This window comes from Sebastes fasciatus, chromosome 3 (assembly GCF_043250625.1).
Source record: "Sebastes fasciatus isolate fSebFas1 chromosome 3, fSebFas1.pri, whole genome shotgun sequence".
Taxonomy (NCBI): domain Eukaryota; kingdom Metazoa; phylum Chordata; class Actinopteri; order Perciformes; family Sebastidae; genus Sebastes; species Sebastes fasciatus.
Window position 1 is genome coordinate 3343554 of NC_133797.1, and position 27247 is coordinate 3370800.

At 42.0% G+C, this 27247-nt stretch overlaps 1 protein-coding gene across 5 annotated transcripts in view; it reads left to right on the plus strand.

The window, feature by feature from the left end:
* The first annotated feature begins 1547 nt into the window (after positions 1 to 1547).
* kcnq5b (potassium voltage-gated channel, KQT-like subfamily, member 5b) overlaps positions 1548 to 27247 on the plus strand; it is a 160504-nt gene continuing 134804 nt past the window's right edge. For 3 of the 5 annotated variants that reach the window (XM_074631040.1, XM_074631037.1, XM_074631036.1), the window contains exon 1: positions 1555 to 2641. In XM_074631040.1, coding sequence (XP_074487141.1) covers positions 2298 to 2641 — 344 coding nt within the window. In that variant the 5' untranslated portion in view covers positions 1555 to 2297. Of the gene's footprint in view, positions 2642 to 27247 lie in introns of all 5 variants that reach the window. The other 2 variants (XM_074631035.1, XM_074631039.1) reach the window with 2 other exon arrangements.

Consider the following 27247-nt stretch of genomic DNA (forward strand, 5'->3'; position numbering starts at 1 on the left):
ATATTGTTTTATGCTAAATGCAGTACCTGTGAGGGTTTCTGGACAATATCTGTCATTGTTTTGTGTTGTTAATTGATTTCCAATAATAAATATATACATATATTTGCATAAAGCAGCATATTTGTCCACTCCCATGTTGATAAGAGGATTAAATACTTGACAGATCTCCCTTTAAGGTACATTTTGAAGAGATAAAAAATGTGTGATTCATTTGTGATTAATCGCGATTAACTATTGTAATCGATTTACAGCCCTACTTTTAAGACATGATAATGATGCGTCATGTCAACATGTCATCAGATTCGACCCTGTGACAACTGAGAAAACTTCATCTGCTGCAAAAAGCGAGGACCTTGAGTCGAGAACAGTTATTTCCACGGTCAAGAATAAACTTTCATGCCTAAGACTTTTATACATTTCCCCTATATTTAACCAGACATATTTGGTTCCTTTGGAAACACTGGGATCTTTTCCACTAAAATTTCAAATCAAGTTCTCTGGGTTTGGACAGTGTTTGGCTGAATGGCATCAATTTGTAATGACTGTTTCAAATGTATTGAAACGGAGCAGTATTTGAGTATGCATAGGAAGAAATGAAGGGAAATGCTACTATGGTCTGGTAAAGTACTTCTTCTCAGCATTGTATGATTCGTTTGTCTGTTATGTCAGTGTAAGAGGAATACGTCTCACGCCCTAGATCACCAATATTACAACCCCCATCGAACTGTGTGAGGTCCAGTGCCCATGAGGTATATTCCTGTGACCATGTAGCAGGCTATCATATACTTGAGCAAACTGCAAGACTTAGAGGATTTGCATCCAAAACCTGTGAGATTGTAGTGTCTACAAAGGCTGTCTGGTGCTGCAGTCTCCAGTAGATGGAGTAGTTTTGTTGGAAGACGGAGGGAGTCAGTCAGTGCTCTGAGGCTGTTAAAAGTCCTGCACACTCTCAGCTCCTAAATACGAGAACACACACTTCCGTTCTCTGTGGCCCTGTTACTCACACACTGAGCTATTTGTGACAAGATGCTGGACTCCTGCTGATAGAAGAGGCTGTCAGCCACACACAATACTGCTGTAAGAAGTCAAGTGTTTTCTTCACACATGTGGTCAGCCCTTCGATGCATCCGCTCAGGCTGATGATGAGAAAGTAAAAGTCTACAGGAGAGTGCACATGTGAAGAGGAAGTTCATGCTGAGGCCTAACTGACGCATTTTTTTTTTTTTTTAAAAACACTTTCACCTTAGGCTATAGTGACACAAAGGAAGCAGTATTTATATTTTTGGGATATTTTAGATTTTTATTTATAGACTGATACCGTCAATACATCTTCATTAAACTCTGCATCATTTAGAATATTAATATTCCAGCTGTGCACCAGAAAGGTGTCTCTCATACATGCTGGTTTCAGTTACCAGTCTTGAAAAGAATGACTGCAGGGTTTTTCTCATGCAAATGTGATCAAATATAAGATATTTACACAACACACATTACTCAATTTAGAAAAAGCTTCATTTGGTGATAGCATGATATTTTGTGCAGATGTTCAGTGAGCCGTCCTCGTTGGTTCCCTTTCCAGCCGACCGAGTGGAAAACCCATCAGAACCCATGTTACCTGATAGGCTTTTCAGAAACCTATAGTGGTGTAATTTGGAACTTTTTCGGGAAATTAAATGACTCAAGAAGCGACGGTTGCTCATTAGCATTTGTGCCGCCTTGGCGCCACAAAAAAAAAAAACACCAACTCCTGGAGGCTGAACGCTCCACTCTCCAGTGATGTGGAGGCGAGATTAAGAGACAAACTCTTTACTTTGACCATCGAGATAAAGTGGATCGCGGGCACGGGCCAGTACACAGATGCGCATCTGCTGTGGACGCGCAGCCTTGTTGAAGCAACAGGCGGCAGAGGAGCGCACTGGGAAGAGAGACTGAGCTCGAAATTAATACTAAAAACACCTTCTCCTCCAGCTCCACCGGACACACGCTGTGTCCGTCACTGGTTATTGTGTCACCCCTGGACGGCACCGTGCGCAGGACAGGCGAGTGGATACCTTTACGCGCGGTGGTGGTGTAACTGGTTGGAGGAGAGGGCTGATGAGAGGAGAGAGGGGCGGTCAGAGCGAGACTGACTGAACAGCGCTGACAACGCGTTCACTCGCAGCGCGTGTTAGTAGACTGCGTGTCGCACGTGTGATGTGTTGATATTGTCCGTCCAGCAGGACACATTTCGCGGCTCCTCAGGACACGCATGCTTGAAGAGAGACCTCCGCGCACTTGATGCCCGCTTTGGTGATGCCATGCCCCGGAACCACAGCGGAGACGAAGGCGGCACCGGGCTCTGGATGAGGACGTCGCCGGGACACCGTACAGAAGGCTACGGCTTGAAGGATGTGGAGTCCGGACGGAAGATGATGAACAACGCGGGAGACGGTTTGCTGTCAGCCTCCACCACCACCACCACAAGCACCGGGTCTGATAGCATGCGGGTGAAGCAGGGCGCCCGGCTCAGCCTGCTGGGCAAGCCTCTGATCTACAGCGCGCAGAGCGGCCGGAGGAACGTGCGCTACCGGCGGCTCCAAAACTACCTGTACAACGTGCTGGAGAGACCCAGAGCCTGGGCGTTCATCTATCATGCGTTCGTGTGAGTTTTACTTTCAACATTTGCATGTCTGTTTGGAAGCTCTGAAAGTTGCACACCTGTTGATGCTGGTCCAGCCTCTCTGAAGGAACACTATTACACAATGCAACCTCGTTTTATCTAACAGAGATGCTGCTTGCATCTTATTTCACATTTTGTCTTCACACATCACTCTGTCACTTGTGTAGCCTCTATGATGGCTGACATGTGACACCTGATAAACCAGCGGTTGTGATGAATGTACAGCTCATCTTTAACAATAACGGCCTGATACCACAGGATGAGCGCCTCTTCACCAGAGGCAATCTCACAGCTTGCAAAGAAAATCCTCTCTCTGCCGTTTGAATGAACCCATTGAAATCCGTGTACAGGTTTATGATACAAAGAGAGCCTCTCTATGCTATATTTTCCTCCATGACTACAGGAGTCTGTTTTGCAGTTGAGCGTATATTTAAGGTTTAACTCACTTAATAATTGCAGTTTCACTAGAATATCAATATGTATTAGTAAACATCAAACACTGGTGTGTTTTTTTCATGGACTTCTGCATTTATGAGGCCCTCAGTGGCGAATCAAGTCTCACATCTAATACTGTTTCACGCAAAAAGTGTTTTGTTTGGCCTGTTGTTTGCTGAAGGTCAAGAATCAGGAACATCTCTCTCCTTCCTGTCTGCTCTCCATCATTCTTTTGCTTCCCAACCAGCTGCATTTGATTTCCCGCGTGCAACTTGTTGTTGTGGCATCATGACTGTCTCTGACAGGAAGGAAGTTGAGACACATGCTGGCACTAGACTAGAGCACCATCTTTTTTTGGCGTGCGTGTGTGTGTGTGTGTGTGTGTGTGTGTGTGTGTGTGTCTGTCTGTGCAGCAGGAGGAGGGGTTGGAAATAGAGGAGGGCTGGTGGTGCACTGCTTGAGCTGTTGCACTTAATCCACCACGCAGCTCATGAAACGGATGACTTTTATTTTTAAAGCAGCCTTGAAGAAGCAGCTTGTATATCAAATGGTGCACGGTGCAACACTAAGAGTTTGTGTGCCTGATATGTGCGCTATCGTGTGTCATCTGTTATAAATGTTCAGTGGAGACGCTTTTAAAATAATGTTTTTCTGTAAACATTTTGTGGAATTTAAAAAAAAAAAAAATGTAAGTACCTGTTGCCACCGTTTCAAAACAGTCTGCTTTTACAGGCAGTTTCAGACTATAAGCCCGGTCACAGTGGCACAGCCAAATGAATAGTGAAATAGGAAGTTCTAGAAGGTTGGTGATGTAACGACTGCTCACCTGGCAGGCTAATGGCTGAACACACCAGCAAGCCAAGCACATGCTAGTGTAAGTCTGAGCTTATTTTTTATATCCCCTGCACTGTTTAACTCACTCTGTCATTTTGTTCTCAGTACATCTTTTTTATTCAATACAGTTAGAGAGTGCTGCAGGGATGATGTATGTTTGTAAGCCAACCCGGAAGTTATGCTTCAATCCGTTGTACTCAGAACTAGGAATAAAAACCACCTCCAACACGGAAAAGTACAATTTAACAGCCATCCAAGTCAGAATTCCAAGTCTGAAACTAGAGCACGAGTTCTCCAAAATAACCCCACCTGACTTCACAGCAACATGGCGGCGCACACAGTAAATTACCTTCTCATAATTTTCTACTTTAAGTAGTGTTTTGTGTTGTGAAACGTGCTGTAGCAACATTGGAGCTGCTATTTCCATTTCCATTCAGTTGATTTGTGCTTGATAGAAGTCTTTGTGAACACACGGTACTGGTCTACTCCTCCCGTCTCTTCTAACAGGGTTCCTGCGGATCCTTAAAATGTCATAAATTAGATAAATTAGATTTTCAGAAATATTTCCCCACAGGATTCTCTAGTTGTTCATTTAAAGATGGGTACTTTATGTGTGTTTGTCTTCGCTAATTACACTGTGGTAATTGATGTAGGTTGTCTGTAGATGCTTGTGAAGCTCAGACCGCAACATACATACATACTGTATACTCTATACTGTATACACACACAAACATCAGTTTGCTGCGGGTGTTTTCCCGAGCTGATGCACTGGGACGCATTTAGATTGGAAGTCGGAATCAGAATTATCGTGGCCGTGGTTCCCTCGTCAAAAATCCAATGGGATCTTTCCATTGGAATTTGGATTATTCCAAAAAATGTGGCAAACAAATTATGAGACTTAAACATTTTCTTCAGCAAGATAATCTTCACAAATGAACACCACTTATACGATTTTTGAAGCGTGAATGCCTTCGCCAGAAGTAAAAAGCTATCGTTAGGCTATACATGAACTACACCACGGTCGCTAGACTTCACATCACCACCACTAAGCTAACAGCGGACTAGTGTTCAGTTTGATGACGTTTAGTCGTCTCATTTAGCCACTTGTTAGCAGCCAGCTTTTTTAAGACACGTACGAGCTTCAAAATTCACGAGTGGGGTTTTTATTGATGTATTTTATGTCGTAGAACAAACCGTTAAAATCTCTTCAGCTTGTGTTAACCACAGACTTTATTTCAGACATCTAACTAAAAACCCATTGACTTCCAGACAAGGGAACCAGAAGTGCTAAAGTGCTAACTCATTTCTGGGCTTTACAGTAGGACTCATTCCCGCAGCACTCTATTTAAGGGGCTCGGGGGACAATACGTTCATTTCACTTTCTTCAAAAGATGTATTTGTACCATTGATTGTCTAATAACTATTTATTTGAAAAAAAAAAGAAAAGAAAACTTAAACTTTTTTAGAATCGTGATCAGTGTTTGAAAAAAATGTTTTGTCCACCTGCCGCTGTTGCTGGTGGATTCCAAAATCTACCAGCCCCTCAATAGATTACCATTGTTTTCTTTGGCTGGTGAGTGAAGCTAGTCTAGCAGAAACTTGCATATTTTACCAGCATTTGGCTGGTGGCTAGTGCTAATTTCCAACCCCGATCATGATATACATACACACAAGAAATTTGACCTGTGCATTTAACCCATCCTTAGGAGCAGTGGGCTGCTGTAAAGCATCCAGGGAGCAACTTGGGGTTCAGTATCTCGCTCTGTGTCACAGTGCACAAATTAAAGTGGACCGAATAAAAAAATAATATTTGCTGAGGGGCGTGTACGAAGGAGCGAATTTATCTTTTTTGTCTTGAGAGCTGCCACTTCTCTACAGGGAATCACAGACTTTGAAATATTGCTATCGAAGTTTTTTCACTTTGACTCGGCACTGATCTATTTTTGTGGACTTTATTTATCATATTCTGTATATTCTGTTCTCTTCGTCCCAGATGTCAAGCAAACGTTGGACTTCTGCAGAAGTCCAGGTCAGTCCTCTCCCACTCTTGTTAACCTGTCGTTTACCTGTGTCCATGTCACCACCTCTCGCAAGCGGTCTTAGACCGGTTGTTTTGGTTCACATCAGAGTACGATTATTGCGTTCACAACTGGCCAAACGAACCGTACCAGGAGTTGAACCGCAACAGAGTTTGATTAAAACAGACTAAATGTTGGCCTGTGAAAGCGCACCTTAGTGGAGCAGTTTATCCTCCAACAGAGGAGGGTAAGTGTTCCATAAAAGTGGATGGCACAACATAGCAAATAAGCTGCGACAGCATTTCTTCACTCCAGACTCTCCGGCTCTCTGTTACCTCAAACGTCAGCACTTTTAAGACAGTTTGCTATTGGTCAACGGTGCTAATTTGAATGTCAAAGTTCACCAAAGATGAATTCCACACAGAGATATGGACAGATTTACTCAGCCTCTGATAGTGAATCCACTGATTGCGGTAATTCCACTTGATTTCACAACAAGCTGAGCTGTTTTAAATGCTGGACCGTGTGGAATGTGTGACTGGGCCTTAACTCCCAACAAGTCTCTCCAAACAGCCCGGTTTGCACAGGAACTGGACATACTAAATTCAATTATTTGCTTTAACTGAATTAGAGGGAGCTGCTGTTTCTGGCCAGTCAGGGTCCAGCTTTAGACCAGGAGGAGTTTGTTTGACATCTGAATAAGTACCCATTTATCAAAACTGCTGTGCATCATGTGCAAAAATGTAATCACACTTTTTTATTTGTTTAAAATGTACCTTAAAGGGAGATTTGTCAAGTATTTAATACTCTTATCAAAATGGGAGTGGACAAATATGCTGCTTTATGCAAATGTGTGTATATATTTATTACTGGAAATCAATTAACAACTCAAAACAATGACAGATATTGTCCATAAACCCTCACAGGTACTGCATTTAGCATAAGAAATATGCTTAAATCCCAACATGGCAAACTGCAGCCCAACAGGCAACAACAGCTGTCAGTGTGTCAGTGTGCTGACTTGACTATGACTTGCCTCCAAACTGCATGTGGTTATCATAAAGTGGGCATGTCTGTAAAGGGGAGACTCGTGGGTACCCATAGAACCAATTTACATTCACATATCTGGAGGTCAGAGGTCAAGGAACCCCTCTGAAAATGGCCATGCCAGTTTTTCTTCGCCAAAATTTAGCGGAAGTTTGGAGCATTGTTTAGCCTCCTTTGCGACAAGCTAGTATAACACGGTTGGTACCGATGGATTCATTAGGTTTTTTAGTTACATATGATACCAGTATCTTCTCTCAAGCTTTAATACTGACCCACTACAACCTAAAAATCTAAAGTTCAAAAATATAAAAGAAATTAGTGGCGTTAAAACAAATTTGCAGTAACATGTTATCATCACGTTGACAGACCTACTTTTTACACAACATCCTATTGCTGTTAAAGATTATATATATAGTGTCTCTTTTCAATCTACTGTCATGTCATAATTCCTTACAAAGGAGGATTACATTTATTTAGTCCCCGTTCTTTATGAGGCCTGTCCAGACTTGGTGGTCAAAGAGGTTTTGTAATGATGTTAATGACCTCCATGGGGGTCATCCAGTTCAATGATGACATCCCTTATCCTCTATTATTAGGGCCATATTGTAAAGATTGGATTTCCACTTTGGTCTAAACTTTTGCTTAAATGTTGAGTCAAAAAATGCTAATTTACATATCTTATGAAAGTGTTGACTCACACACACCCACAAGGGTCCTCGTCCTCACACTCTTCTTCTCTTCACATGAGCGCTCATGAACGTCAGGAATGCACGGTTGGGTGGCTGGGAAGTTGGTGAATGATTTCCTTTCATCCCTTTGGCAGCGAGCTTGAACTGGAGTAACGGAGGTACTGAACTCCCACTCAGGCCTTTGCTCTCTCTCTCTCTCTCTCTCTCTCCTGTGATGACGCCGCTGTGATGGTAACTGGCCTTGAAAGTTGCACTTGTCTGCTGATATGACAATTGTCACAGCTGAGAGCCTCGCTGTCACCGTTTTCAGCCACAGAACACGATGATATCCATGTCCAACTGATGATAAAGCTAGATGTGGTTGAAAAAACGCCCAAAATCATATTTATCAATGTTACTTTAAACCAGATTTCTGTATTAAGTGCTGTGTAATAGCCAGTTTGTACAAAGGAAGTAACACACTGAAATGTCCTGGAATTCAGAGAAGTGACAATACCCCACAGGGCCAGCCTTATCCCTTTGGGGCATAGGGTGAGATTTTGCTTTGGGGCCCCACTTCACATTTTAACCACCCAAGTGTTAAACCCAGTGAAACAGGTGGTTAAAATATGTATAAAAACCTGTGTGTTGGGGCCTTCCAGGGAACGGTGCTGCCTTGACGTTAGCTTGTTTGCACCCAACTGATACCCGACACTAGAATATCCCTGAGGACATTGCACTTTGCACTTCGCAATTTCATCTCAGTTAAGAAGGAATGGGTGTTCTTCTCTCCTCCTCAGCTGCTTGGTGATGTTAACGAATTTTACATAAACCTAAGCTAGGGATGTCCATAATTAACCGTTTAACCGTTAACCGACATTAAGCATTTTAACCGACTAACGCTATTGGTTAAAACGGTAAAAGAAATGTTAATAATTAACTCAAAAGCTGAGCGGGTCAGAGGAGCGGCTCATCTCTTTAAGGAGAAAAGCTGGTCCACCTTAACATCCCACCTTAAGAGGCGGAGCCGGAGTTGCAGGATACAGGAAGTCGGCTTCGGTCTCTGGCTCGCTTGAGCGGAGCGGAGGAGTTGTAGTTTAGTAGCATTTATTCACCGACAAATAAACTGTACACACACACTGCTACACCTACGATCACAACTAGAACGCCACCAACAACCTCACACTCACCACCAACACACACACACGGTCTGTTGGAAACTCGCTTAAGTTACACAGACTACGTGTGCTGGCGGTGAACACGAAGCCTCCGGCAATGATAGAGCTGCTAACGTAGCACAAACACACACACTGTTTGTTGGACACTCGCTAAAGTTAATCCGGGCAGACACACAGCTGACAACCTGCTAAACTAAACTAAATGTGCGAAGGAGACTTTTACTGGGAAAGTGGCTGCATGTCCGCGACACTACACGCAGCATCGTAGCTGCTAAGTTAACGCTCCCGGACGGTGAACTGGAGACTCCCGTCAACCAATATCTGTTGTGCTCCTGCAGTTGGTACACCGCTGCATGCGAGGCACAAATCTAGTCGGTTAACGGTTAATAATCGGTTAACAAGGGTCGGTTATCGGTTAAGAACATTTTTCAAAATGAGCATCCCTAACCTGAGCCATCTGTATATTCAAATGGTCTGTATTTATTTCAATTTGTGAGCATGATCATCGTAATTCTGAGTGGTAGGCTGACAATTAGTAAGATAAACTTTATGCAGTGGAATTAAAAGTATAGTAGTTCTGTGATTTCTGAAAATGAAAAAACTTTATACTCTTTGAAATATAATGTAAGCATTGATTTACTGTTAAACAACCAAGGGTTTTTAGCTCATCATCTCATCTGCTGCTTTACCAGCTGCTTTAGTACCTTTATTGGTGTGGCTCAGAGGTAGAGCGTGTCATCCACCAATTTGATGATTCGATCCCTGGCTCCTCCAGTCCTCATGTCAAAGTGCTCCCTAAGTCCTTGGGCAAGACATTGAACCCCAAACTACTCCTGAAGGCTGAGCCATCTGTGTGTGAATGAGTATTTAGATTAGAACCTGATAGGAAGATTGGCACCTTGCATGGCAGCCTCTGTCATCAATGTGTGAATGTGTGTGTGAATGGGTGAATGGTGACATGTAGTGTAAAGTGCTTTGAGTGGTCGGAAGACTAGCAAGGAGCTATATAAATGTAATCCATTTAGTCCATTTCTTGCATACATTGGAGCTGAGATGTGTTTGCTTTCCGTGGACCACCTGTAAAACACTCGTATATCTTTTATCAGGGGGGGTGGGAAAAAAATTGATTTTGAAATAACTTTTTTTAATGCCAAAATCAATATATTTGCTTCATTTGGCTTTTGGGACACATGATGTTATCGCATTACGGTAACGTTGCGGTCAAGCCACGCCATGCGGTCGCTCTCATCTCCGTGGTCAAATGGGCCTTCGCTACAACTGTAGAGCACCCATATACTGACATTTATGTTAAATGCATTCAAACGGCCCCGATGGAGCTGACCATGGATGGATAAAGAGAACGGAGCTGACAGGAGAGCTAGAGACCACCTTGGAGAAGTTAGAGGAAGTATACACGTGTGACTACGTCCGGTTTCCAGTTTTCAAAATAAGATGTTAACAAAGGGAACTGTATACACAAAATACATATATGGAAATAAGATTGATTGGATTATATTCACCAGAAATATAAAACATTACATGTCCCTTATACATTAAAAAGAAAATACCACTAATTTGTGAGGAAAATTTCTTTATTCTTTGATTTTTGGGTTGCTGGAAAAAATTTAATAAATGATACCTGACGATGACTGCTATATTTGACTTCAGGACCTCTCTGACTACATACATGCTGAAAATAATTGTACTACTCTAATTACTCAAATTTTACTCCATCAATTTAGATATTTTCCAAAGTAAAAGTCCCTAGAAGTGTATGATTCAACTTTTACCCATGGTCTAGTGCACTTAATCGTAAAATTGTATAGCAAAACTTCAAAATCGCAAAATGTATCAAATCGGCACCCAGTTATCGTATCGAATCGGGAGATATGTGTATCGTCCTAGCCCCAGCCGCTCACGGGCTACAATATGATGCTATTGGGGAAAGCTGGCACCGTAATGTATGTCCACTAAAAATGGAAAAAAAATTGTTGTCCCCGTTAGTCACTAAGACACAAAAACATGGGAAAATAGACTTTTTTTGGCAACTTGGGGGCAGCAGAAACAAGTTGTGAACACAGAATTGGCAATCATCATCTTTTAAGTTGATATGTCAAACTGGTTAGCAAACAATAGCTTATTTACACATCTAACAGTTACAGAGCAACATTAGCAGTCATGTTTCTGTCCACCTGGTGAACGTGAGTCCAATATTCACTCCTCTTTTCTGCTTTTGGTCTCTACCAACTCATGAGGGAAATATCTGGCTCTTTAGCTGCTAAATGTTCCACTGTGTTCACCAGCTAGATGCTAACCATGTCTGCCTGCTGTTTGGTGCTGAGCAGGTAGTGTACAGTGGGTTTATAGAACTTTGTTTTTGCCGAGAAAACAGATGCTTTGTGTAGCAAAAAACAACACGATCATATATATATATATATATATATATTTTACATAGGAGTTGGTGAGGACCAAAACAGAGCTAAGTAAAGAATGATTATTAAATTAAATTTGTTGGGTGGCTGTAAATAGGCAACGGTTTCACACACATTCTTTACATCAACTTTAGAGATGATAATATGTTGGTGTTGTGTTTACATCTTGTTGCCCTCCCCCCCAAGTGGCAACAAAAAGATTAATACAGCTGTAAACTATCACTATATCCATATGTAAACCAATTCTTGCCCATACTTTTAAAGCAAATATGTATTGAGTACATGTATATGAATTTTCTCCAAAGATACATTTTCATGAATAGTTTTAAATTATTTTTTTATTCTTATCTCTGTGCAATATGGGTAGAGTAAATTCCAATATAAGGAGTATGGCAGGCCAGTATGTGTGGACATGACTTTAGAGAATATCATATTCTGGAATATTATTTATGTGTATAAATATGTCATTGTCAAGGGACACTATTATAAAAACAGAGATTTATGCCAGGAGGACACATTTAATAATCCTCAAATATAATCCTCTTTTACCTCCTCTCTTCATGAACGATATCATCCTTTTTGTATCAACTGTATCTCATAAATCAGCTAATAGAAGCTTTCGCGGTAAAAGTCCCTTGTGGTGAAAATGCAATATTGTCATGAGGATCAGTGTGATTGATAGTAATTTGGCCTCGTTGTCCTGCCTGGACAGCTGAAGCGCTGTTTGGATAACTCATAGAAGTTCAATTTCACCATCCACTGCTTTCAGGAGGCAATAAAAAAACAAAACGCTCTTTTCCTTCCTTATCTGCCTCGTCTGAGCCGACACGTTAGGAACAGGTCAGAGGAGCAAATGCGCTTACGAGCCTGCGCTCGCAGCATCCAGTTCTCCTCTGTTTGACATGCCCACACAGCATATCCTCAGTGGCTCTAATGCTTAAAGGGATATTTCACCTTCAACTGTGTTCCACTTTCTAACACACATGCCTCCAGGTGAAATCACTTCTTGAAAATTGTAACACGAAGAACTAACAACTTCAGGGTCAACTTTGTCATGTGTGTTATAGCTGTATTGTTCGGTTTTTAAAAAAAAAGCCAGGAGGGAAGGCAGTGTTAGCATTTAAAGGTCCCATATCGTGCTCATTTTCGATTCCATACTTGTATTTTGTGTTTCTACTAGAACATGTTTAAATGCCGTAATGTTCAAAAAAAACTTTATTTTCCTCATACTGTCGGCCTGAATATGTCTGTATTTACCCTCTGTCTGAAACGCTCCGTTTTAGCGCATTTCGAAGGAATTGCGACGAAATTGCAACAGAATTGCGTTGCTAGGCAACAGCTTGGGTCCATGTGTACTTCCTGTCAGCTGATGACATTTACATACACTGCAACCAGGAATTAATTGGGACACATTTAGAATGTTTACATTTAAACCGTGTAAAGGATCTAAATATTGAATATTTGTGACATCACAAATGGACAGAAATGACAAAAGCAGACATTCTGAATACGGGCTGTGTGTATTTCCCTGTGGATTGAGTGTTTCGATACTTTCACAGTATTTATATAGAACTTAAGCCTGCTTTATAATAAAAAAAAAACATGAAAATCTCACTTTTTTATAATATGGGACCTTTAAGCACGGTGGTGCAGTGGTTAGCACTGGCGCCTCACAGCTAGAGGGTTGCAGGTTCAAATCTGGCTTGGTGCCCTTCTGTGTGGAGTTTGCATGTTCTCCCCGTGTTAGCGTGGGTTTTCTCCGGGTACTCCGGTTTCCTCCCACAGTCCAAAGACATGCAGGTTAGGTTAATTGTTGACTCTAAATTGCCCGTAGGTGTGAATGTGAGTGTGAATGGTTGTCTGTCTCTATGTGTCAGCCCTGTGATGGACTGGCGACCTGTCCAGGGTGTACCCCGCCTTCGCCCAATGTCGGCTGGGATCGGCTCCAGCCCCCCCGCGACCCCTAACGGGATAAGCGGTTGCAGATGAGGATGAGGAGGATGAGGATGAGGAAGAAGAAGAAGGGCTACTTTATTAATCCTCTTAGGTATTTCAATTCTACTGTAACTTTTATACCGAGTCCTGATAGCTAACTAAAGGTAAATATCTTGCCCACATGAGCACTGTAACTCCTCTGTTGTTGCATTTCCCTGCTATATAACATACATGTATATTTTTATCCTTTCCCTATATGTGTGACAGAAGCAGCACTGAGCCAGTCTTTGTGCTGAGTTGAGTTGCGCCCGGGATCCCAGCCTGCCCTCCTTCCTGCTAGCACACACACATACACAGTGCTGCCATTCATCTCACCTCTGGATTAACAAGCTCTTATCCTTGCAAGTATGTTTGGGGGGCAGGAAAGTGTGGGGGGAAAAAAAGGTGTTCCTCCACCTCAGGTTTCTGAACTGGCACGCTGAACTACCGGAGTGGTGACATGAACTCCCTGCTCTCGCTTGTTAAATATCTATCAGTCGCTTTATTGTTAGGAAGACTGGAATTTATAGGCTGCAGTTAAAGGATGCTGGCTCATCCTGAAAGCTGAGTTTGGTAGGCATTGTTGGGTGTTTGAAGCCAACAGACACAATAAAATGTTTAGTAGACATCTGAATGACTTATGACGCTGCACGGAATCCCAGCGCCGTGCTATCATTTATAGGCCAGCCATTTAGATTCTGTCACTTCCTGTAAACCCCCGTCTTCATTATCTCTTTGTATGCCCTATGGTGTGGAATATGTCTCAGTACTGATCTCAGAAAGCTCTCTCTGTAGATGCTGGCGTACATATACATGCCTATTTTCCATTCATCTAGTGCATATGTTCTTAACCTGTGTGACACATGAGGTTATTTTGCGTCAGCACACAGTCAGGGTCCACTGTCAACTTTTGAGAGTGTGACTCAATGGAAAGAGAAGCTTCTTATAAACAGCAAGGGTTTACTTCAAATGTCAAAGAGAAACTGACTGGTTTGATCAGCGCAGTAAAGACGTAAAGCAGAAGTGTGATGTCTTTGTCCAGATGGTGGTTGCTTGACACTGTGTCAGTGAAAGGGTGAAGAGCAGAAGCTTAATGTGATGTAAATTTGTCTGTGACTGACAGCTTGACGAGGAGAAGTGAAAAGTCCGATTCAGTTGTGGAAGAACAGAATTTGTGTGTTTAATGTAAATGGTTTCTATGGTAGTTTATGATGTCATAATGTGTTTGGGCATGTCTTAAATAGGGTCAAGGTTAACACGATTAAGACGCAAATTTGTTTTAACGCCACTAATTTCTTTAATGCATTAATGCAACTTGCTATGTTTTGGTTGTACCACGTCATACTAGGAGGCTAAATAACGCTCCAAACTTACGCTAAATTTTGACGAGGAAAAACTGTCATGGCTGTGCCCACTTTATGATAATCACATGCAGTTTGAGGCAAGTCATAGTGAAGTCAGCACACTGACACACTGACAGCTGTTGTTGCCTGTTGGGCTGCAGTTTGACATGTTGTGATTTGAGCAGATGTTTTATGCTAAATGCAGTACCTGTGAGGGTTTCTGGACAATAACTGTCATTGTTTTGTGTTGTTAATTGATTTACAATAATAAATATATACAAACATTTACATAAAGCAGCATATTTGACCACTCCCATGATGATAAGAGTATTACATACTTGACAAATCTCCCTTTAAGGTACATTTTGAACAGATAAAAAATGTGTGATTAATTTACGATTAATCATGATTAACTATGGACAATCATGTGATTAATTGCGATTCAATATTTTAATCTAGTAAAAATTAAATTCTGATTTCCAATCATGACTTTATTGATTAAATCCGACCGATCACATGCTTGTATTGTATTGATGTATGTATATGCAAATCACTGTGCCTGTTTGAATCCGGTCAGCCACAGCTGATGGGGATCGCCTGCCGTACGGCTCATGTTTCAGTCGTGCGTTTACTCAGAGGGAGTTCCCCTCGCTCTGCTTTCAGAGATGGCCTTTCTGTAAACACAAAGACAAGGCCTTGGTACAGGGCACGCCTGTACACATGCATTGTGGGTATTGTGCTTCAGCTAAGAGAAACATCATTTACCTAAACAGCACCTGTTTGCCTCCTTTGAATGACTGGCGCGCTTTAACGCCTCCCAAAGCGAGCAGGCATGGGGATTATTCACTTGTATCAGAACGAGGCTCATTTTCATGGCTTTTAAATTAAAATATTTAATCGCGATTAATCGTATGATTGTCCATAGTTAATCATGATTAATCACACACTATTTATTTGTTCAAATTGTAGCTTAAAGGGAGATTTGTCAAGTATTTAATACTCAAATATGGTGCTTTATGCAAATGTATGTATATATTTGTTATTGGAAATCAATTAACACACAAAAAATTAAAAATGTTGTCCAGAAACCCTCACAGGTACTGCATTTAGCATAAAACAATATGCTGAAATCATAACATGTCAAACTGCAGCCCAACAGGCAACAACAGCTGTCAGTGTGTCAGTGTGCTGACTTGACTATGACTTGCCCCAAACTGCATGTGATTATCATAAAGTGGGCATGTCTGTAAAGGGGAGACTCGTGGGTACCTATAGAACCCATTTACATTCACTGACCTAGAGGTCAGAGGTCAAGGAACCCCTTTGAAAATAACCATGCTAGTTTTTCCTCGCTAAAATTGAATGTAACTTTGGAGCGTTATTTAACCTCCTTCGTGACAAGCTAGTACGACATGGTTGGCACCGATGGATTCCTTAAGTTTTATAGTTTCATGTGATTCCAGTATATTCACTCTAGCTTTTAAAACTGAGTCCGCTACAACCTTTTCGAAATATCTATTGCGTTAATGCGTTGAAAAATTAGTGGCAAATTTGATTTGAAAAAAACCCGCAATATATCGCCTTGCTTACAGTATCGCAATATATCGCAATATATTGAATCGTAATCCCTGTATCATGATGTGTATCGTATCACCAGATTCTTGACAATACACAACCCTACCTGCAATCGTGGGCGAGGGTTTTTTCCACCTGGCTACCATTTGAGTGTCACCGCCTGATGAGAAGGTTTTGTGGCTGATTTTTTCCGGCCAGTCATTTCACAGGTTGCAGTCAGTGTGACAAAGCACTCAGTGAGTCCCCTTTTCTCAACCACTCATACCATTTCTCCTTATTGCCTCTCCTTTTCTCTCACCCTTTCATATTAGCTGTAATGCCTCCTCCGGGGACTTCACGTTATTCTTTGCAGTCCTCTCATCTAGGCTTCTCTCTCCCCCCAAGAAAAACCTCATCACACAATTGTAGGGGCATTACATCAGAATGACCTACACCATCAGCTGTGAGTGTTGTTCAAGTGTTCAACGTACATCTCTTCATCGCCTCCTCTTCCCACTTACTGTCCCTTCATCTCTCTCTCCCCCCGTGGCCTGTGCAGACAGTGCTGTTGTTTGCATTGCCGTCACCGCTGTGCCTGTGTTGGCACTACGGCTGAAGCCAGTCTCTACAACAAAGAGAGGTACAAAGACTACGACCTGTCGTAGCTCTATCCTCTCTTTTCTTAGTCTATTTCTATTGTTGTTTTAGTCGTTCCTCATGTCTGAGCTTTAATCACAAATGTGCTGGCAGATGCTTGCCTTGAGGGGAGCGATTCAGAGGGAGGCAGGCCGCTTGACTAATTTGCAGATCTGTGTGCAGTAGTTTGTCTAATACGGAGTGTTACGCAGGCAGACCGAGGCCTAATAACTGGGTTTATCTGACGACTGCTGAGGTGCTTCAGAACTCACACCCACACAGCCAGCCAGCCTCCTAATATTTTCACCGCATGAAGACTTCATGTTTGTTTGTTGTAAGCAACACCAGCAAAACCCTCAAAGCGTTGGAGAAATCCTAAAGTGGAAAAAAATATATTTTGAGTGTTTTTCGTGTTGCCATCTTCAGCTCTCTTAAGACTGGAAAAAAAGACGTCTTGGGGTGGGTTTTAATAAGCAAACAAAAATAAATCAGAGTGAGTGCTCCTGCTTGCGTGTGTGTTTCTGTCATGCACTGACTACTGGCCATGCTGCGTCACTGCTGTGCCACCATTGCCAGCAGTTCGCCGTGGCTGATACAAGCCATGCTCTAGCCGCTGCTACTATACTATATTTAGGCATGCAGCAACCAGTTTAGTGTTCATGGGTCTGTTGGCCTGTTATGTCCCTGTGGGAACAACACAGCTAACCCTGAACACCCCCGCTGCACTAATCTAGTACCTAATATAGGTCCTCGGGTCTTTTAATTGAACAGAACATATACGTTCATTTCAACTTTCTGTGATTTGCATCACTCTCCAGGATGGAGTGGATCATTACTTATGGATGCAGGATGTGACTTTTCTCACTTTTTTCACCTATATAGCTTATTTTGCATAAAATTAGAACTAGGGCTGGCAGATACTGCCATCATATGAAACAAGAAAATCTAAGGAATCCATTGGTATCAACCATGTCATACTAGCTTGTCGAGAAGAAGCTAAATAATGCTCCAATCTTATGCTACATTTTAGCGAGAAAAAACTGTCATAGCCATTTTTAAAGGGGTCCGTTGACCTCTGACCTCCAGATATGTGAATGTAAATGGGTACCCACGAGTCTCCCCTTTACAGACATGCCCACTTTATGATAATCACATGCAGTTTGGGGCAAGTCATAGTCAAGTCAGCACACTGACACACTGACAGCTGTTGTTGCCTGTTGGGCTGCACTTTGACATGTTATGATTTGAGCATATTTTTTATGCTTTACGCAGTTTCTGGACAATATTTGTCATTGTTTTGTGTTGTTAATTGATTTCCAATAGTAAATATATACATACATTCACATAAAGCAGCATATTTGCCCACTCCCATGTTGATAAGAGTATTAAATACTTAACAAATCTCCCTTTAAGGTACATTTTGAACAGAAAACAAATGTGCATTTGTGATTAATCACAATTAAATATTTTATTCCATCGACAGCCCTAACAAAAATCAATCAATCATCACCAAATACATCACCCCATTTATAAAGGCTAGAGAACTTAAAGTGAAATTGCAGCTAACATCAAGAGACCCACAGTATCAAAAGGCCTCAGGAAAGACACTGTCGGTTCAAAAATAGCACCACTGTGGCTTGTTCTAGTGTGACGTAGGCTACACACTACAGTAGTCATAATGTGAGGGGGTGGGGGGTTCTATGCAAGGACAAAGGATTTACCACCATCTACACTCGCAGCCATGGTGAGCATACACACTGAAGATTGGCCCTAACCGGTGTGGGGGGGGGGGGGTTGGGTTGGGGGTGGGAGCACATCAGCTCCAAGGCACTCTGCTTGGCACGAGCCTGGTAACGCTGCAGCGTAGTTGGTGACGGGTCAGAGACCCTCTGACCTCCCTGTCTTACCCACAGGGGCAGCACTGCAGCTGGGTAGCAGTGCTGCCCCCAACTCACTGCCCCCACTGCCCCCAACACAGTGTGTAATAGACCTTTTCTACAGCAGACATTTTGTCATGTCGTAATAACAAATGCACAGATGAAATTGATGACATTAATGATGGCTCAGTACCATTAAGTTTCCCCAGTAAGCTATTCCAGTGAGCCAGCATGCACGATACCCAACCACGATAATGTGCAAGGCGTTAAGCGTGCAATAAGTACGTCTTTATTGATTTCCGTGTGTCATTTGTACACCATGTATCCTGTACTGACTGCAATGTAAACACATCCGTGTATAAATGCTACGGTAAGAGTTAGTGACGTAGTATAAGATGCAAGAAAGACCACTTATGGTGAGCGGGGGTGGAGCCCGACAAACACCGGACTTTTAACCAGGAGTCACGTGTCACGTTTGTCACAAGTTTTCTATTTACGTTTGTGACATGTTTTCCGTAGTTGTGTTAGTACGTGTTTGACTTACCCTAGGTCAGGGGTCTGCAACCTGCAGCTCCGGAGCCTCATGCGTCTCTTTAGCCCCTCTCCAGTGGCTCCCTGTGGGTTTAAAAAAATGGAAAGGAATAACTGTTTTTTGTTTAGATTTTTATTTATCATTGTTGTAGGTCTAATGTACGACGGTACGACAGAGTATTAGGGCCACATTGAGGAAAAAAAATAAATCTGAGATTTCAAGAGGAAAGTCATAATATTACGAGAATAAAGTCATAAGTTTAAGAGAAAAAGAATCATAGTATTATGAGAATAAAGTCATAATATTATTTAATTATTATTATGACTTTATTCTTGTAATATTGTGACTTTTTTCTCGTAAAGTTATCACTTTATTCTCGTAATGTTACAACTTTTTTTCTCGTAATATTATGACTTTATTCTGGAAATCTCAGATGTTTTTTCCCTCAACGTGGCCCTAATACTCCGTAGTACATTTGCACTTTGGCCCTCACTGCATTAGACTTATATACTCTATTCTTAGACTATAAGCTGTGTTACCTTCATCACAATGCTCAAATGTTTTGCGGCTCCAGACAGATTTTTATTTTTTTGTTTGCCTAAAATGGCTCTTTTGCTAGTAAAGGTTGCTGACCCCTGAACTAGGTGGAATGCAGCCATCATTAATGCTATTGAATACACCTGTGCTTTTCCTACGACATGTCAGTGTCTGCTGGGAAAAATGTCAATGTGCCTCCATGCTGGGAAGAAGTGAAAGAGAAAAACAAGGAACACAAGTCAGACAGACAGACAGACAGACAGAGAATGACGTGAAAACAGAGACAGTTGCACCTTGTTTCGGGTTTCTGTCTGTCTTGTGATGCTGCCATTGCTTCCTGTTTCCTGTCACATTACAGCAGTTCTTCTAGAAATCTTTAGCTGTTGCGTAATAGTAATAGTGTCGTATGTGTGCTCATGTGGGCTCACATACTAGTTCAATCTGTGTCAACCTGTGAGGCTTGTTTGCACTACATGTTATGACATAAAAAAGCGATCATGAGTTTGCCCCTCCTGTCCCCTCCTCTCCCTTCTGCAAATACACTACAGCTCTGTGGCCTTTATCTACTTCTCCTCTTTTTCCTCTCGCTACTGTAGTCCATGTCTTCATGTTAAAGTTTAGAAATACAGATTTTATTTTTTTATATGAGCTATATCCCATGTAGCAGTGAGCCCATACACTGCCCCTCTGTTTGGGAACATAAAAAGCTCCGTGTGGGAGCTCCGTAACCTCGCTCAACTCCAAAACTAACGGCAAAACAGAATACACTATGTGTTTGTCAAGATCACCAGGTTAAAACTGCAGTAGGCAGAATATTTTTGGCATCATCGGGGAAAAATTCCATAACAACCTTTCAGCATATCGTAATTCAAGTGTTCCGAGAGATAACTAGACTTCTGCTCCTCCTCATGGCTCTGTTTTCAGGCTTTAGAAAATCTAGCTCGTGATGGGAGACTTTGACCAATCACAGGTCATTTCAGAGAGAGAGCGTTCCTATTGGCTGTGCTCCGGCTGGTGGGCGGTGCTTGGTATTTCCTCAACTGATCTCAACATGGCACCGGGTCACAAACGTTCTCATTTTACAGCTAAACAGTACACTACAAAATAGAGATGTTAATAATTAACCGTTTAACCGACATTAAGAATTTTAACCGATTTAACGCTTTCAGTTAAAACGGTTAAAATAAATATTAATAATTAATTAAAAAGCTGAGCGGCTCAGAGGAGTGGCTTGTCACTTAAAGGAGAAAAGCTGGTCCACCTTAACAGCCCACCTGAAGAGAGTCTGAGCCAGAGTTGCAAGATACAGGAAGTCGTCTCCCGTCTTGAGCTGAGGAGTTGTAGCATTTATTCACCGACAAATAAACTGTACACACACTACTACAGCTTTGATCGGAGTTCACGAGTGATTGACAGCCGGCTCTCATAGATGGCAGATGGACGGCAGACTGCAGATCAGTTCTGTTTGGTTGTTTTCAGCACCGGAGGACACCGGAGGACACAGAGGAACATGACTTTTTCCAGATTACCTGTTTTATCAGCACTACTGTCAGGATATAACGATTGTTTTATAAAAATATCTTTCTAAAATCATATTTTGCTCCAATTCTACCCACTGTAGCTTTAAGCTGAGTACTCAGGTCTCGAGCTGTCTCGTGAAAATACCCTTTTAAAGTATAATCATTTATTTTAATTTCATGAAATCACTCCTTTAGTGATATTCTGTGATTCTGCCTTAACCTAGATTCTCTTGGGTTAATGTTTTATGACTGCAAGTCACAAGTGTCAGAGGTCAACTCATTTCTGAGTCTGAATTCTGTGAGAGGGAGCCATATTCTCTGGTCAACTACAATTTATTTCCCCCCACAGCTATGCCCCCCTCCCCCAGGCGCAATGAACCAGTGAGAGTCCCCAGAACTATCCCAAGGCTCACAGTCCCACATAGCCACGACCCGGTTTGATGTAATCTCTTATTTGTCCCAACAAAAATTAGACAACGTGTACTGGAAAATTGGTCACCTGGGTTTACAGGACTGAGGTTAAAGTGCTGAGGTATGGATGAGCGCCAGGGTGGTTTTAACCATTACATTGCTCTGTTAGCACTTTTTTGTAGCACCCTTGTCAGAACACATTAGTGGTGGGTTTGGCTCCCGAGGTCACCTCAGGCGAAGTCCACTGTCATCCAGATGCACAGTGTTACGTGTGTGTGTCTATTTGAGGAGGGGGTTGGGGGGTTGGGGGCTGAAGGAGATCACACACATGCTGCTGACATGAAGAAGTCTTCATGCGCCTCCACTTTATTCAACTTTTTTTTTCCAGGCCTCTGGCAGTTTATGTGCGTGTGTGTTTGTGTGTGTGTGTGTGTGTGTGCGCAATGTGTTTCCCTCAGCAGTGTTATGTCAGATCCTACAGCTGCAGCAATTCTGCCTTTCATAATGCCGTTCCATGTATTTGAAATGTGATAAGTACACATAATGTCAGCATCTTTTGTAAAATCACATCATTAATCGCATACACAAACACCACAACAGTGGGCCATATTAGAATGACAATAAGCTCAACATATTGCAGCTAGTATAGAGGAGCTCTGGCGATATGAGTTTCCATGACAATATGAGACAAATAAGAGAGCTCCATAAAGGCTGAAATCATCTGTGCCCAAATTACAGGTGCATCAGAAAAAGGCAAAATTATTTAATATGGAGAAGACGGTCCCAAAAATAATGAGGATCATTAATCCAAACACAGGCAAACTGCAGTAACAGAGGAACATTACTGATGTAGCACAATAGTGGATTCAAACATCTTCCTTAACTGAGACCAATCGATGCCTTTTTATTTAGACTTTCATGTACAAGAAAAAACACAGATGTACATATGTATCCATGTAAGATGCAGTAGGCAAACACTAATTGACTGTACCACGTCCCCAACGTTATGAAGCTTCTAGAGTTGACCTGATTGAACTTTTGGCTTTCTTATCTCAAATCAGGACTATACCTGAAAAACACTAACTCACTTTATATAGTTCCTATGGCTAATGTGCAGTAAACAGTTGCCTAAAGTACACATCCAGCACACACAAAACAACATTAATAGTCAATTTTGAAACTCAGGTGCTTTTTTGACAAACTATGGCGCTGCTGCGGTAGCGCTTTCGCTATTTTGGACTGAAAACACCAACGAGTCTGTGGCCATGGATGTATAAAGAGACGTCTGTAAATCAGAGGATCTTTTTTTTCAAAGTAAATAAACTTCCCAGTAGGAACACTTAAATAGCCCTCATTTAAACCGTTATGTTGTAGAATGAATTAACAGCTTAATCCAGAGTTATTTTCCTCGGCATAATGAATGTGCATCAGACCCACGGGACTGCACCGCCCTGCACGCTCATATGACATATCTGCTCTGACAGCTTCCTGCTAGCTGTATGTGGCTGTAATAATGGATATATTGGCTGTAATTCATCAGTTTTATTTTCTTCTAATATACCCATGGGCTGTATGCTGTAAGCCTGTACCGTGGTGGATGTATTTACGTCTCTGTTCCCAAACAACCGGCTATCGGCCAGTAGCTAGTAGCGCTAGTAGCATGACATCAACAGGATTTTTCTTGCTGAGAGTTAGATGAGAGGATTGATACCACTGTCATGTCTGTACAGTAAATATGAAGCTGCAGTCACGGAATGGTTAGCTTAGTTTAGCATAAAAACTGGAAAAGGAGGGGCGGACACAACTAGCCTGGCTCTGCCCAACGATGAAATATACCTTCCAGCACCTCTAAAGCTCACTAATGAACATGTCATATGGGAAGTCGTGTATACGATAGGTTTGGTATTCAAGTGGTTAAGTCGTGAGAACACCGCTGCTAGTGCAACAGCTAATAGATAAGAAGCACATTGGCTAATATTAATGTTACTGTCGCCATCTAGAAGCCACCGAGGCTAACAATTTAGCAAGCTAGCGAGTGGGTAACGTAATGCAGGAAATGCAAAGGCATACTGACAGAGGAAAAAGATGAGGCCGTTGGGAATATCAACATTTTCCTCAGACATTATAAAATTAGGAATAAAAACTGTCTATACATTGTCTAAAATTACAATATATTAAATAATAATGGACTTCCATGGCTACCGCCATTTCTGAAAACGTCACAACTCGCAAACTCTGAGCTTTCAGAACATTTCCACTACTGAGGTTGTGAATACCATCAGAGTGCGGCGCTCATATGGAGTCCTGTTGTGAACACAGTAAACACGACCCATTTGAAGGCAGCAATTGTCTTCACGTAGTACGCTAAGCTAACTGGCTTTTGGCTGTAGCTTCATATTTATCACACAGATTTTGAGAGCGGTATCAATCCAACTCTTTGCAAGAGGGCGAATCAGCATATTTAATAAACTGTCAAAACTATTCTTTAAATATAAAACATACCGTATCTAGTGACGATTTAAGTCTACAGCTCTGGGTTTAATAAGGAAAAGGAAAATGGCCTGTACCCAGGTTTGCCTCACGACTGAACTTTTTGAACTGTCTCTAATCATTTGCACATTTGTTATATGCATCATATATCACCAAGTCAGGTTCTTATTGTAGCTCGTGGGTAAAATGATACTTGTTGTTATTCTCACCTCTTCATCAAAGCTGAAGGGTGGCCTCTCTCTTAAACTGGGCTGTGTTTACTCTGGCCTGGTTCCTTCTCTCTTTATGAGCTCTGACAGGAGCTACAGACGAGGAGATATGATCACACACCGGTAGCTGAAACCACTGTGTGTATTTGTGTAATAGCATTAGGGATAGTTGCTGCTTTGAAGGGTATAAAGAAGTAGGGCTGTCGCGGTGAAAGAATTTCCCCTGCGATGATAATGATTGGATCGACGGCACGATGTGCAATATTATTGCTTTTGCTTTTTTTGGCAAATTACTTCATTCATCCTGATTTTAGTGCTATATAAATCAGCTTTATTATTAGATTATTATTACGAATATTGTTGCTTTTCAAATGAAAAGATGACATTTTTAAACTGAATGAATACTTGTTCATTGTTTAATGCAGAAAACAGAAGAGCAATGATGTGCAGCATTTTTTTTTATTCAGCTGGAAGCAGATCTGTCCAGGGTGACAGATCTGCGGTTACAGATAATGGATGGATGGATGGATGTTGTTGTTCAGCTCTTGTAGCCTGTAGGATGTGACCGTTAGTCTTTGTCGTATTTGTCCCGCTTTATCGTCCATTGTGATTGGACGGGTGGGTAAACAGTAACAGTGATGAGCGCAGTGTTTTACCTGAAGATGAACATGTTTCAACTCTCGCCGGCGAGAAAAAGACACACCAAATGTGCAACGCTCGGCGCAGAATAGATGCTCAGCGCCTCGTCACGCTGCTGCCGTTTGTAGCATAGCGTAAATACTCACATTGCAGAGACTTCAAAAAAGAAAGAAAACATGAACATAGTGGTTGTTGCGGTTGCTTGCCATCCCCTGCAGTTGGCTTGTCAATAGTATTGCAATATTGTGGGTATTGCGACAGCCCTATAAAGAAGTGAATGAGTGTGTGCATGTGACAGAGAGAGAGAGCGAGAGAGAAAGAGAGCGCTGTAGGACCGATGGTAATCTCTCAGACTGTGTGTGTGTAGTTTGTTTCTTCTGTGTCATTTTCAATCAGCATCTCATAGACTGTAAGGAAGGATGAGGCCACACGGGTTCAATATTATCATTTTTACATTATTATATCTCAACCGTGCCGTACTTGATGTTCTGAAAGCCAGGGGTCAAATCATGTCCACTCAAAAACCAGCATAACCGACTTTCTTACAAACGTGCAGAAACCTCGTATCCAACCCTTAAATCATGAGGAATCCCAGACAGCAGCTTGAATGTCAGTTACTATCCTATGATCAGTCTGTTAAATTGACTCCGAGCTGCTTGCCCGTTGCTTTTGTTTGCCAAGTCATGTCTGCCTGTAGCTCGACAAATCAACTCATAAGTGTTTGTCTTTGCAAAATAAGCTTGACCCCACAGCATGGCAGCTTGTGTGTCGGGGGGCGGGGGAGTGGAGGGCGGGGGGGGGGTTTTGGGAATCAAGCTGAGCAGGAACACAGAACAGCTGCTTGTTGGAATAACAGAGTGGCTGAAATGACTGCACCACATGGGTCATATTACCCACCCGGGCTTTTAATAGGCTAGCTTGACTGCCGAGTGAAAAGATTAGTATGGCGTACAGTAGCCTGATCACATATCACAGATGAAAGCGTTTTGAAAGGTGTGTTGACAGAGGAACATATCGATGTAGTGTGTTCTCTGTAAAGGTGCATTGTAAGCGGAGAGGCTTTCAGCTGAAATACTTTTCCAGACATGTTCTCCCCAAAATGTTTTTTTTTCCCCCGTCTAGTTAGGAGCATGTGCTGTACTTTGATATCGATAGTTCATTGATGAAATCCTCTGGGTTTCAGCTCTCCGTCGGAATCTCCATCAGACTGGCTTGTCACAGCGATTAAGTCATGCTCCCGCTCCGCTGGAGCTCGATTCTACATATGGCTACTGAGGTTTTTGGAAAAATATTTGTCAAAGTAATTTATATTTTAGCCTGGCTGCGGTGGCGAGGATTGTGAAGTAGAATTATTGCTCTTGGCAGTTTGCAGGGAGATGGAAAACCAACCGTCGTTATTGGTTTTATAGGAGAATTAAATATATTTTAATGAGATATTTTATTCATAACTTATATTTAGATCTAATTCTCAAACTATAAGTTCTGCATATTTGTTCTCCGCAGCTCTCCCATGTGCTCTCGGTGGCTCTGCGAGACTTTATCCGTTCTCTCCTTTTGGGGAAAATTGAAATTAAAGACACAGCCAGTTGTTAAGCACACACTTCGCTCTCACCAATTTCCTGTCGTGATTAAGCAGTAATGTATTTTGTAAATACCCCAAACCCACAGGCATCTCCATATAATCCCACTTTAAATTGTTAAAGTAAATCATAAGTTACTGTAAGAGTGCTGCATGTCTACATACAGTATTTCTCTGTACTCTTATTGTACTTCTCCACAATTGCCACCTGTCTACTACTATTCCATTAGTGTTGTGTCCCGTGTGTGTGTGAGTGTGTGTGTGTGTGATGAATAGTCCTCTGACTGGTGCGTTACCACCTGCCAAATGGCAAACAAATCCCCAAACAACTCCGCAGAGACTGACTTGGTGAAATATTATAATCATTATTATCGTTATTAACACGGTGTGTTTCCAGGTAACGTATCGGCGGATGCCTCTCTCATTCAGCAGCCTTGTTATGTCTGTATAACGTTACACTACGTTGTCTCTCAGCCCATCATCTACTGCTTTTTTCTTTCTCACCGCGGACGGTCAGCAGCTCCCGCCGCACCTCGATGTCTCGCCACACATCCACACATGCATCTCTCTGCTCTCCGAAGGAGGAAAAAGGCGGGGTCACGCGTCATCAATGCGTCATCAATGCGTCATCAGTCACACTGCGCATGTGTTACACTCTGTGGTCTTAATGCTCAG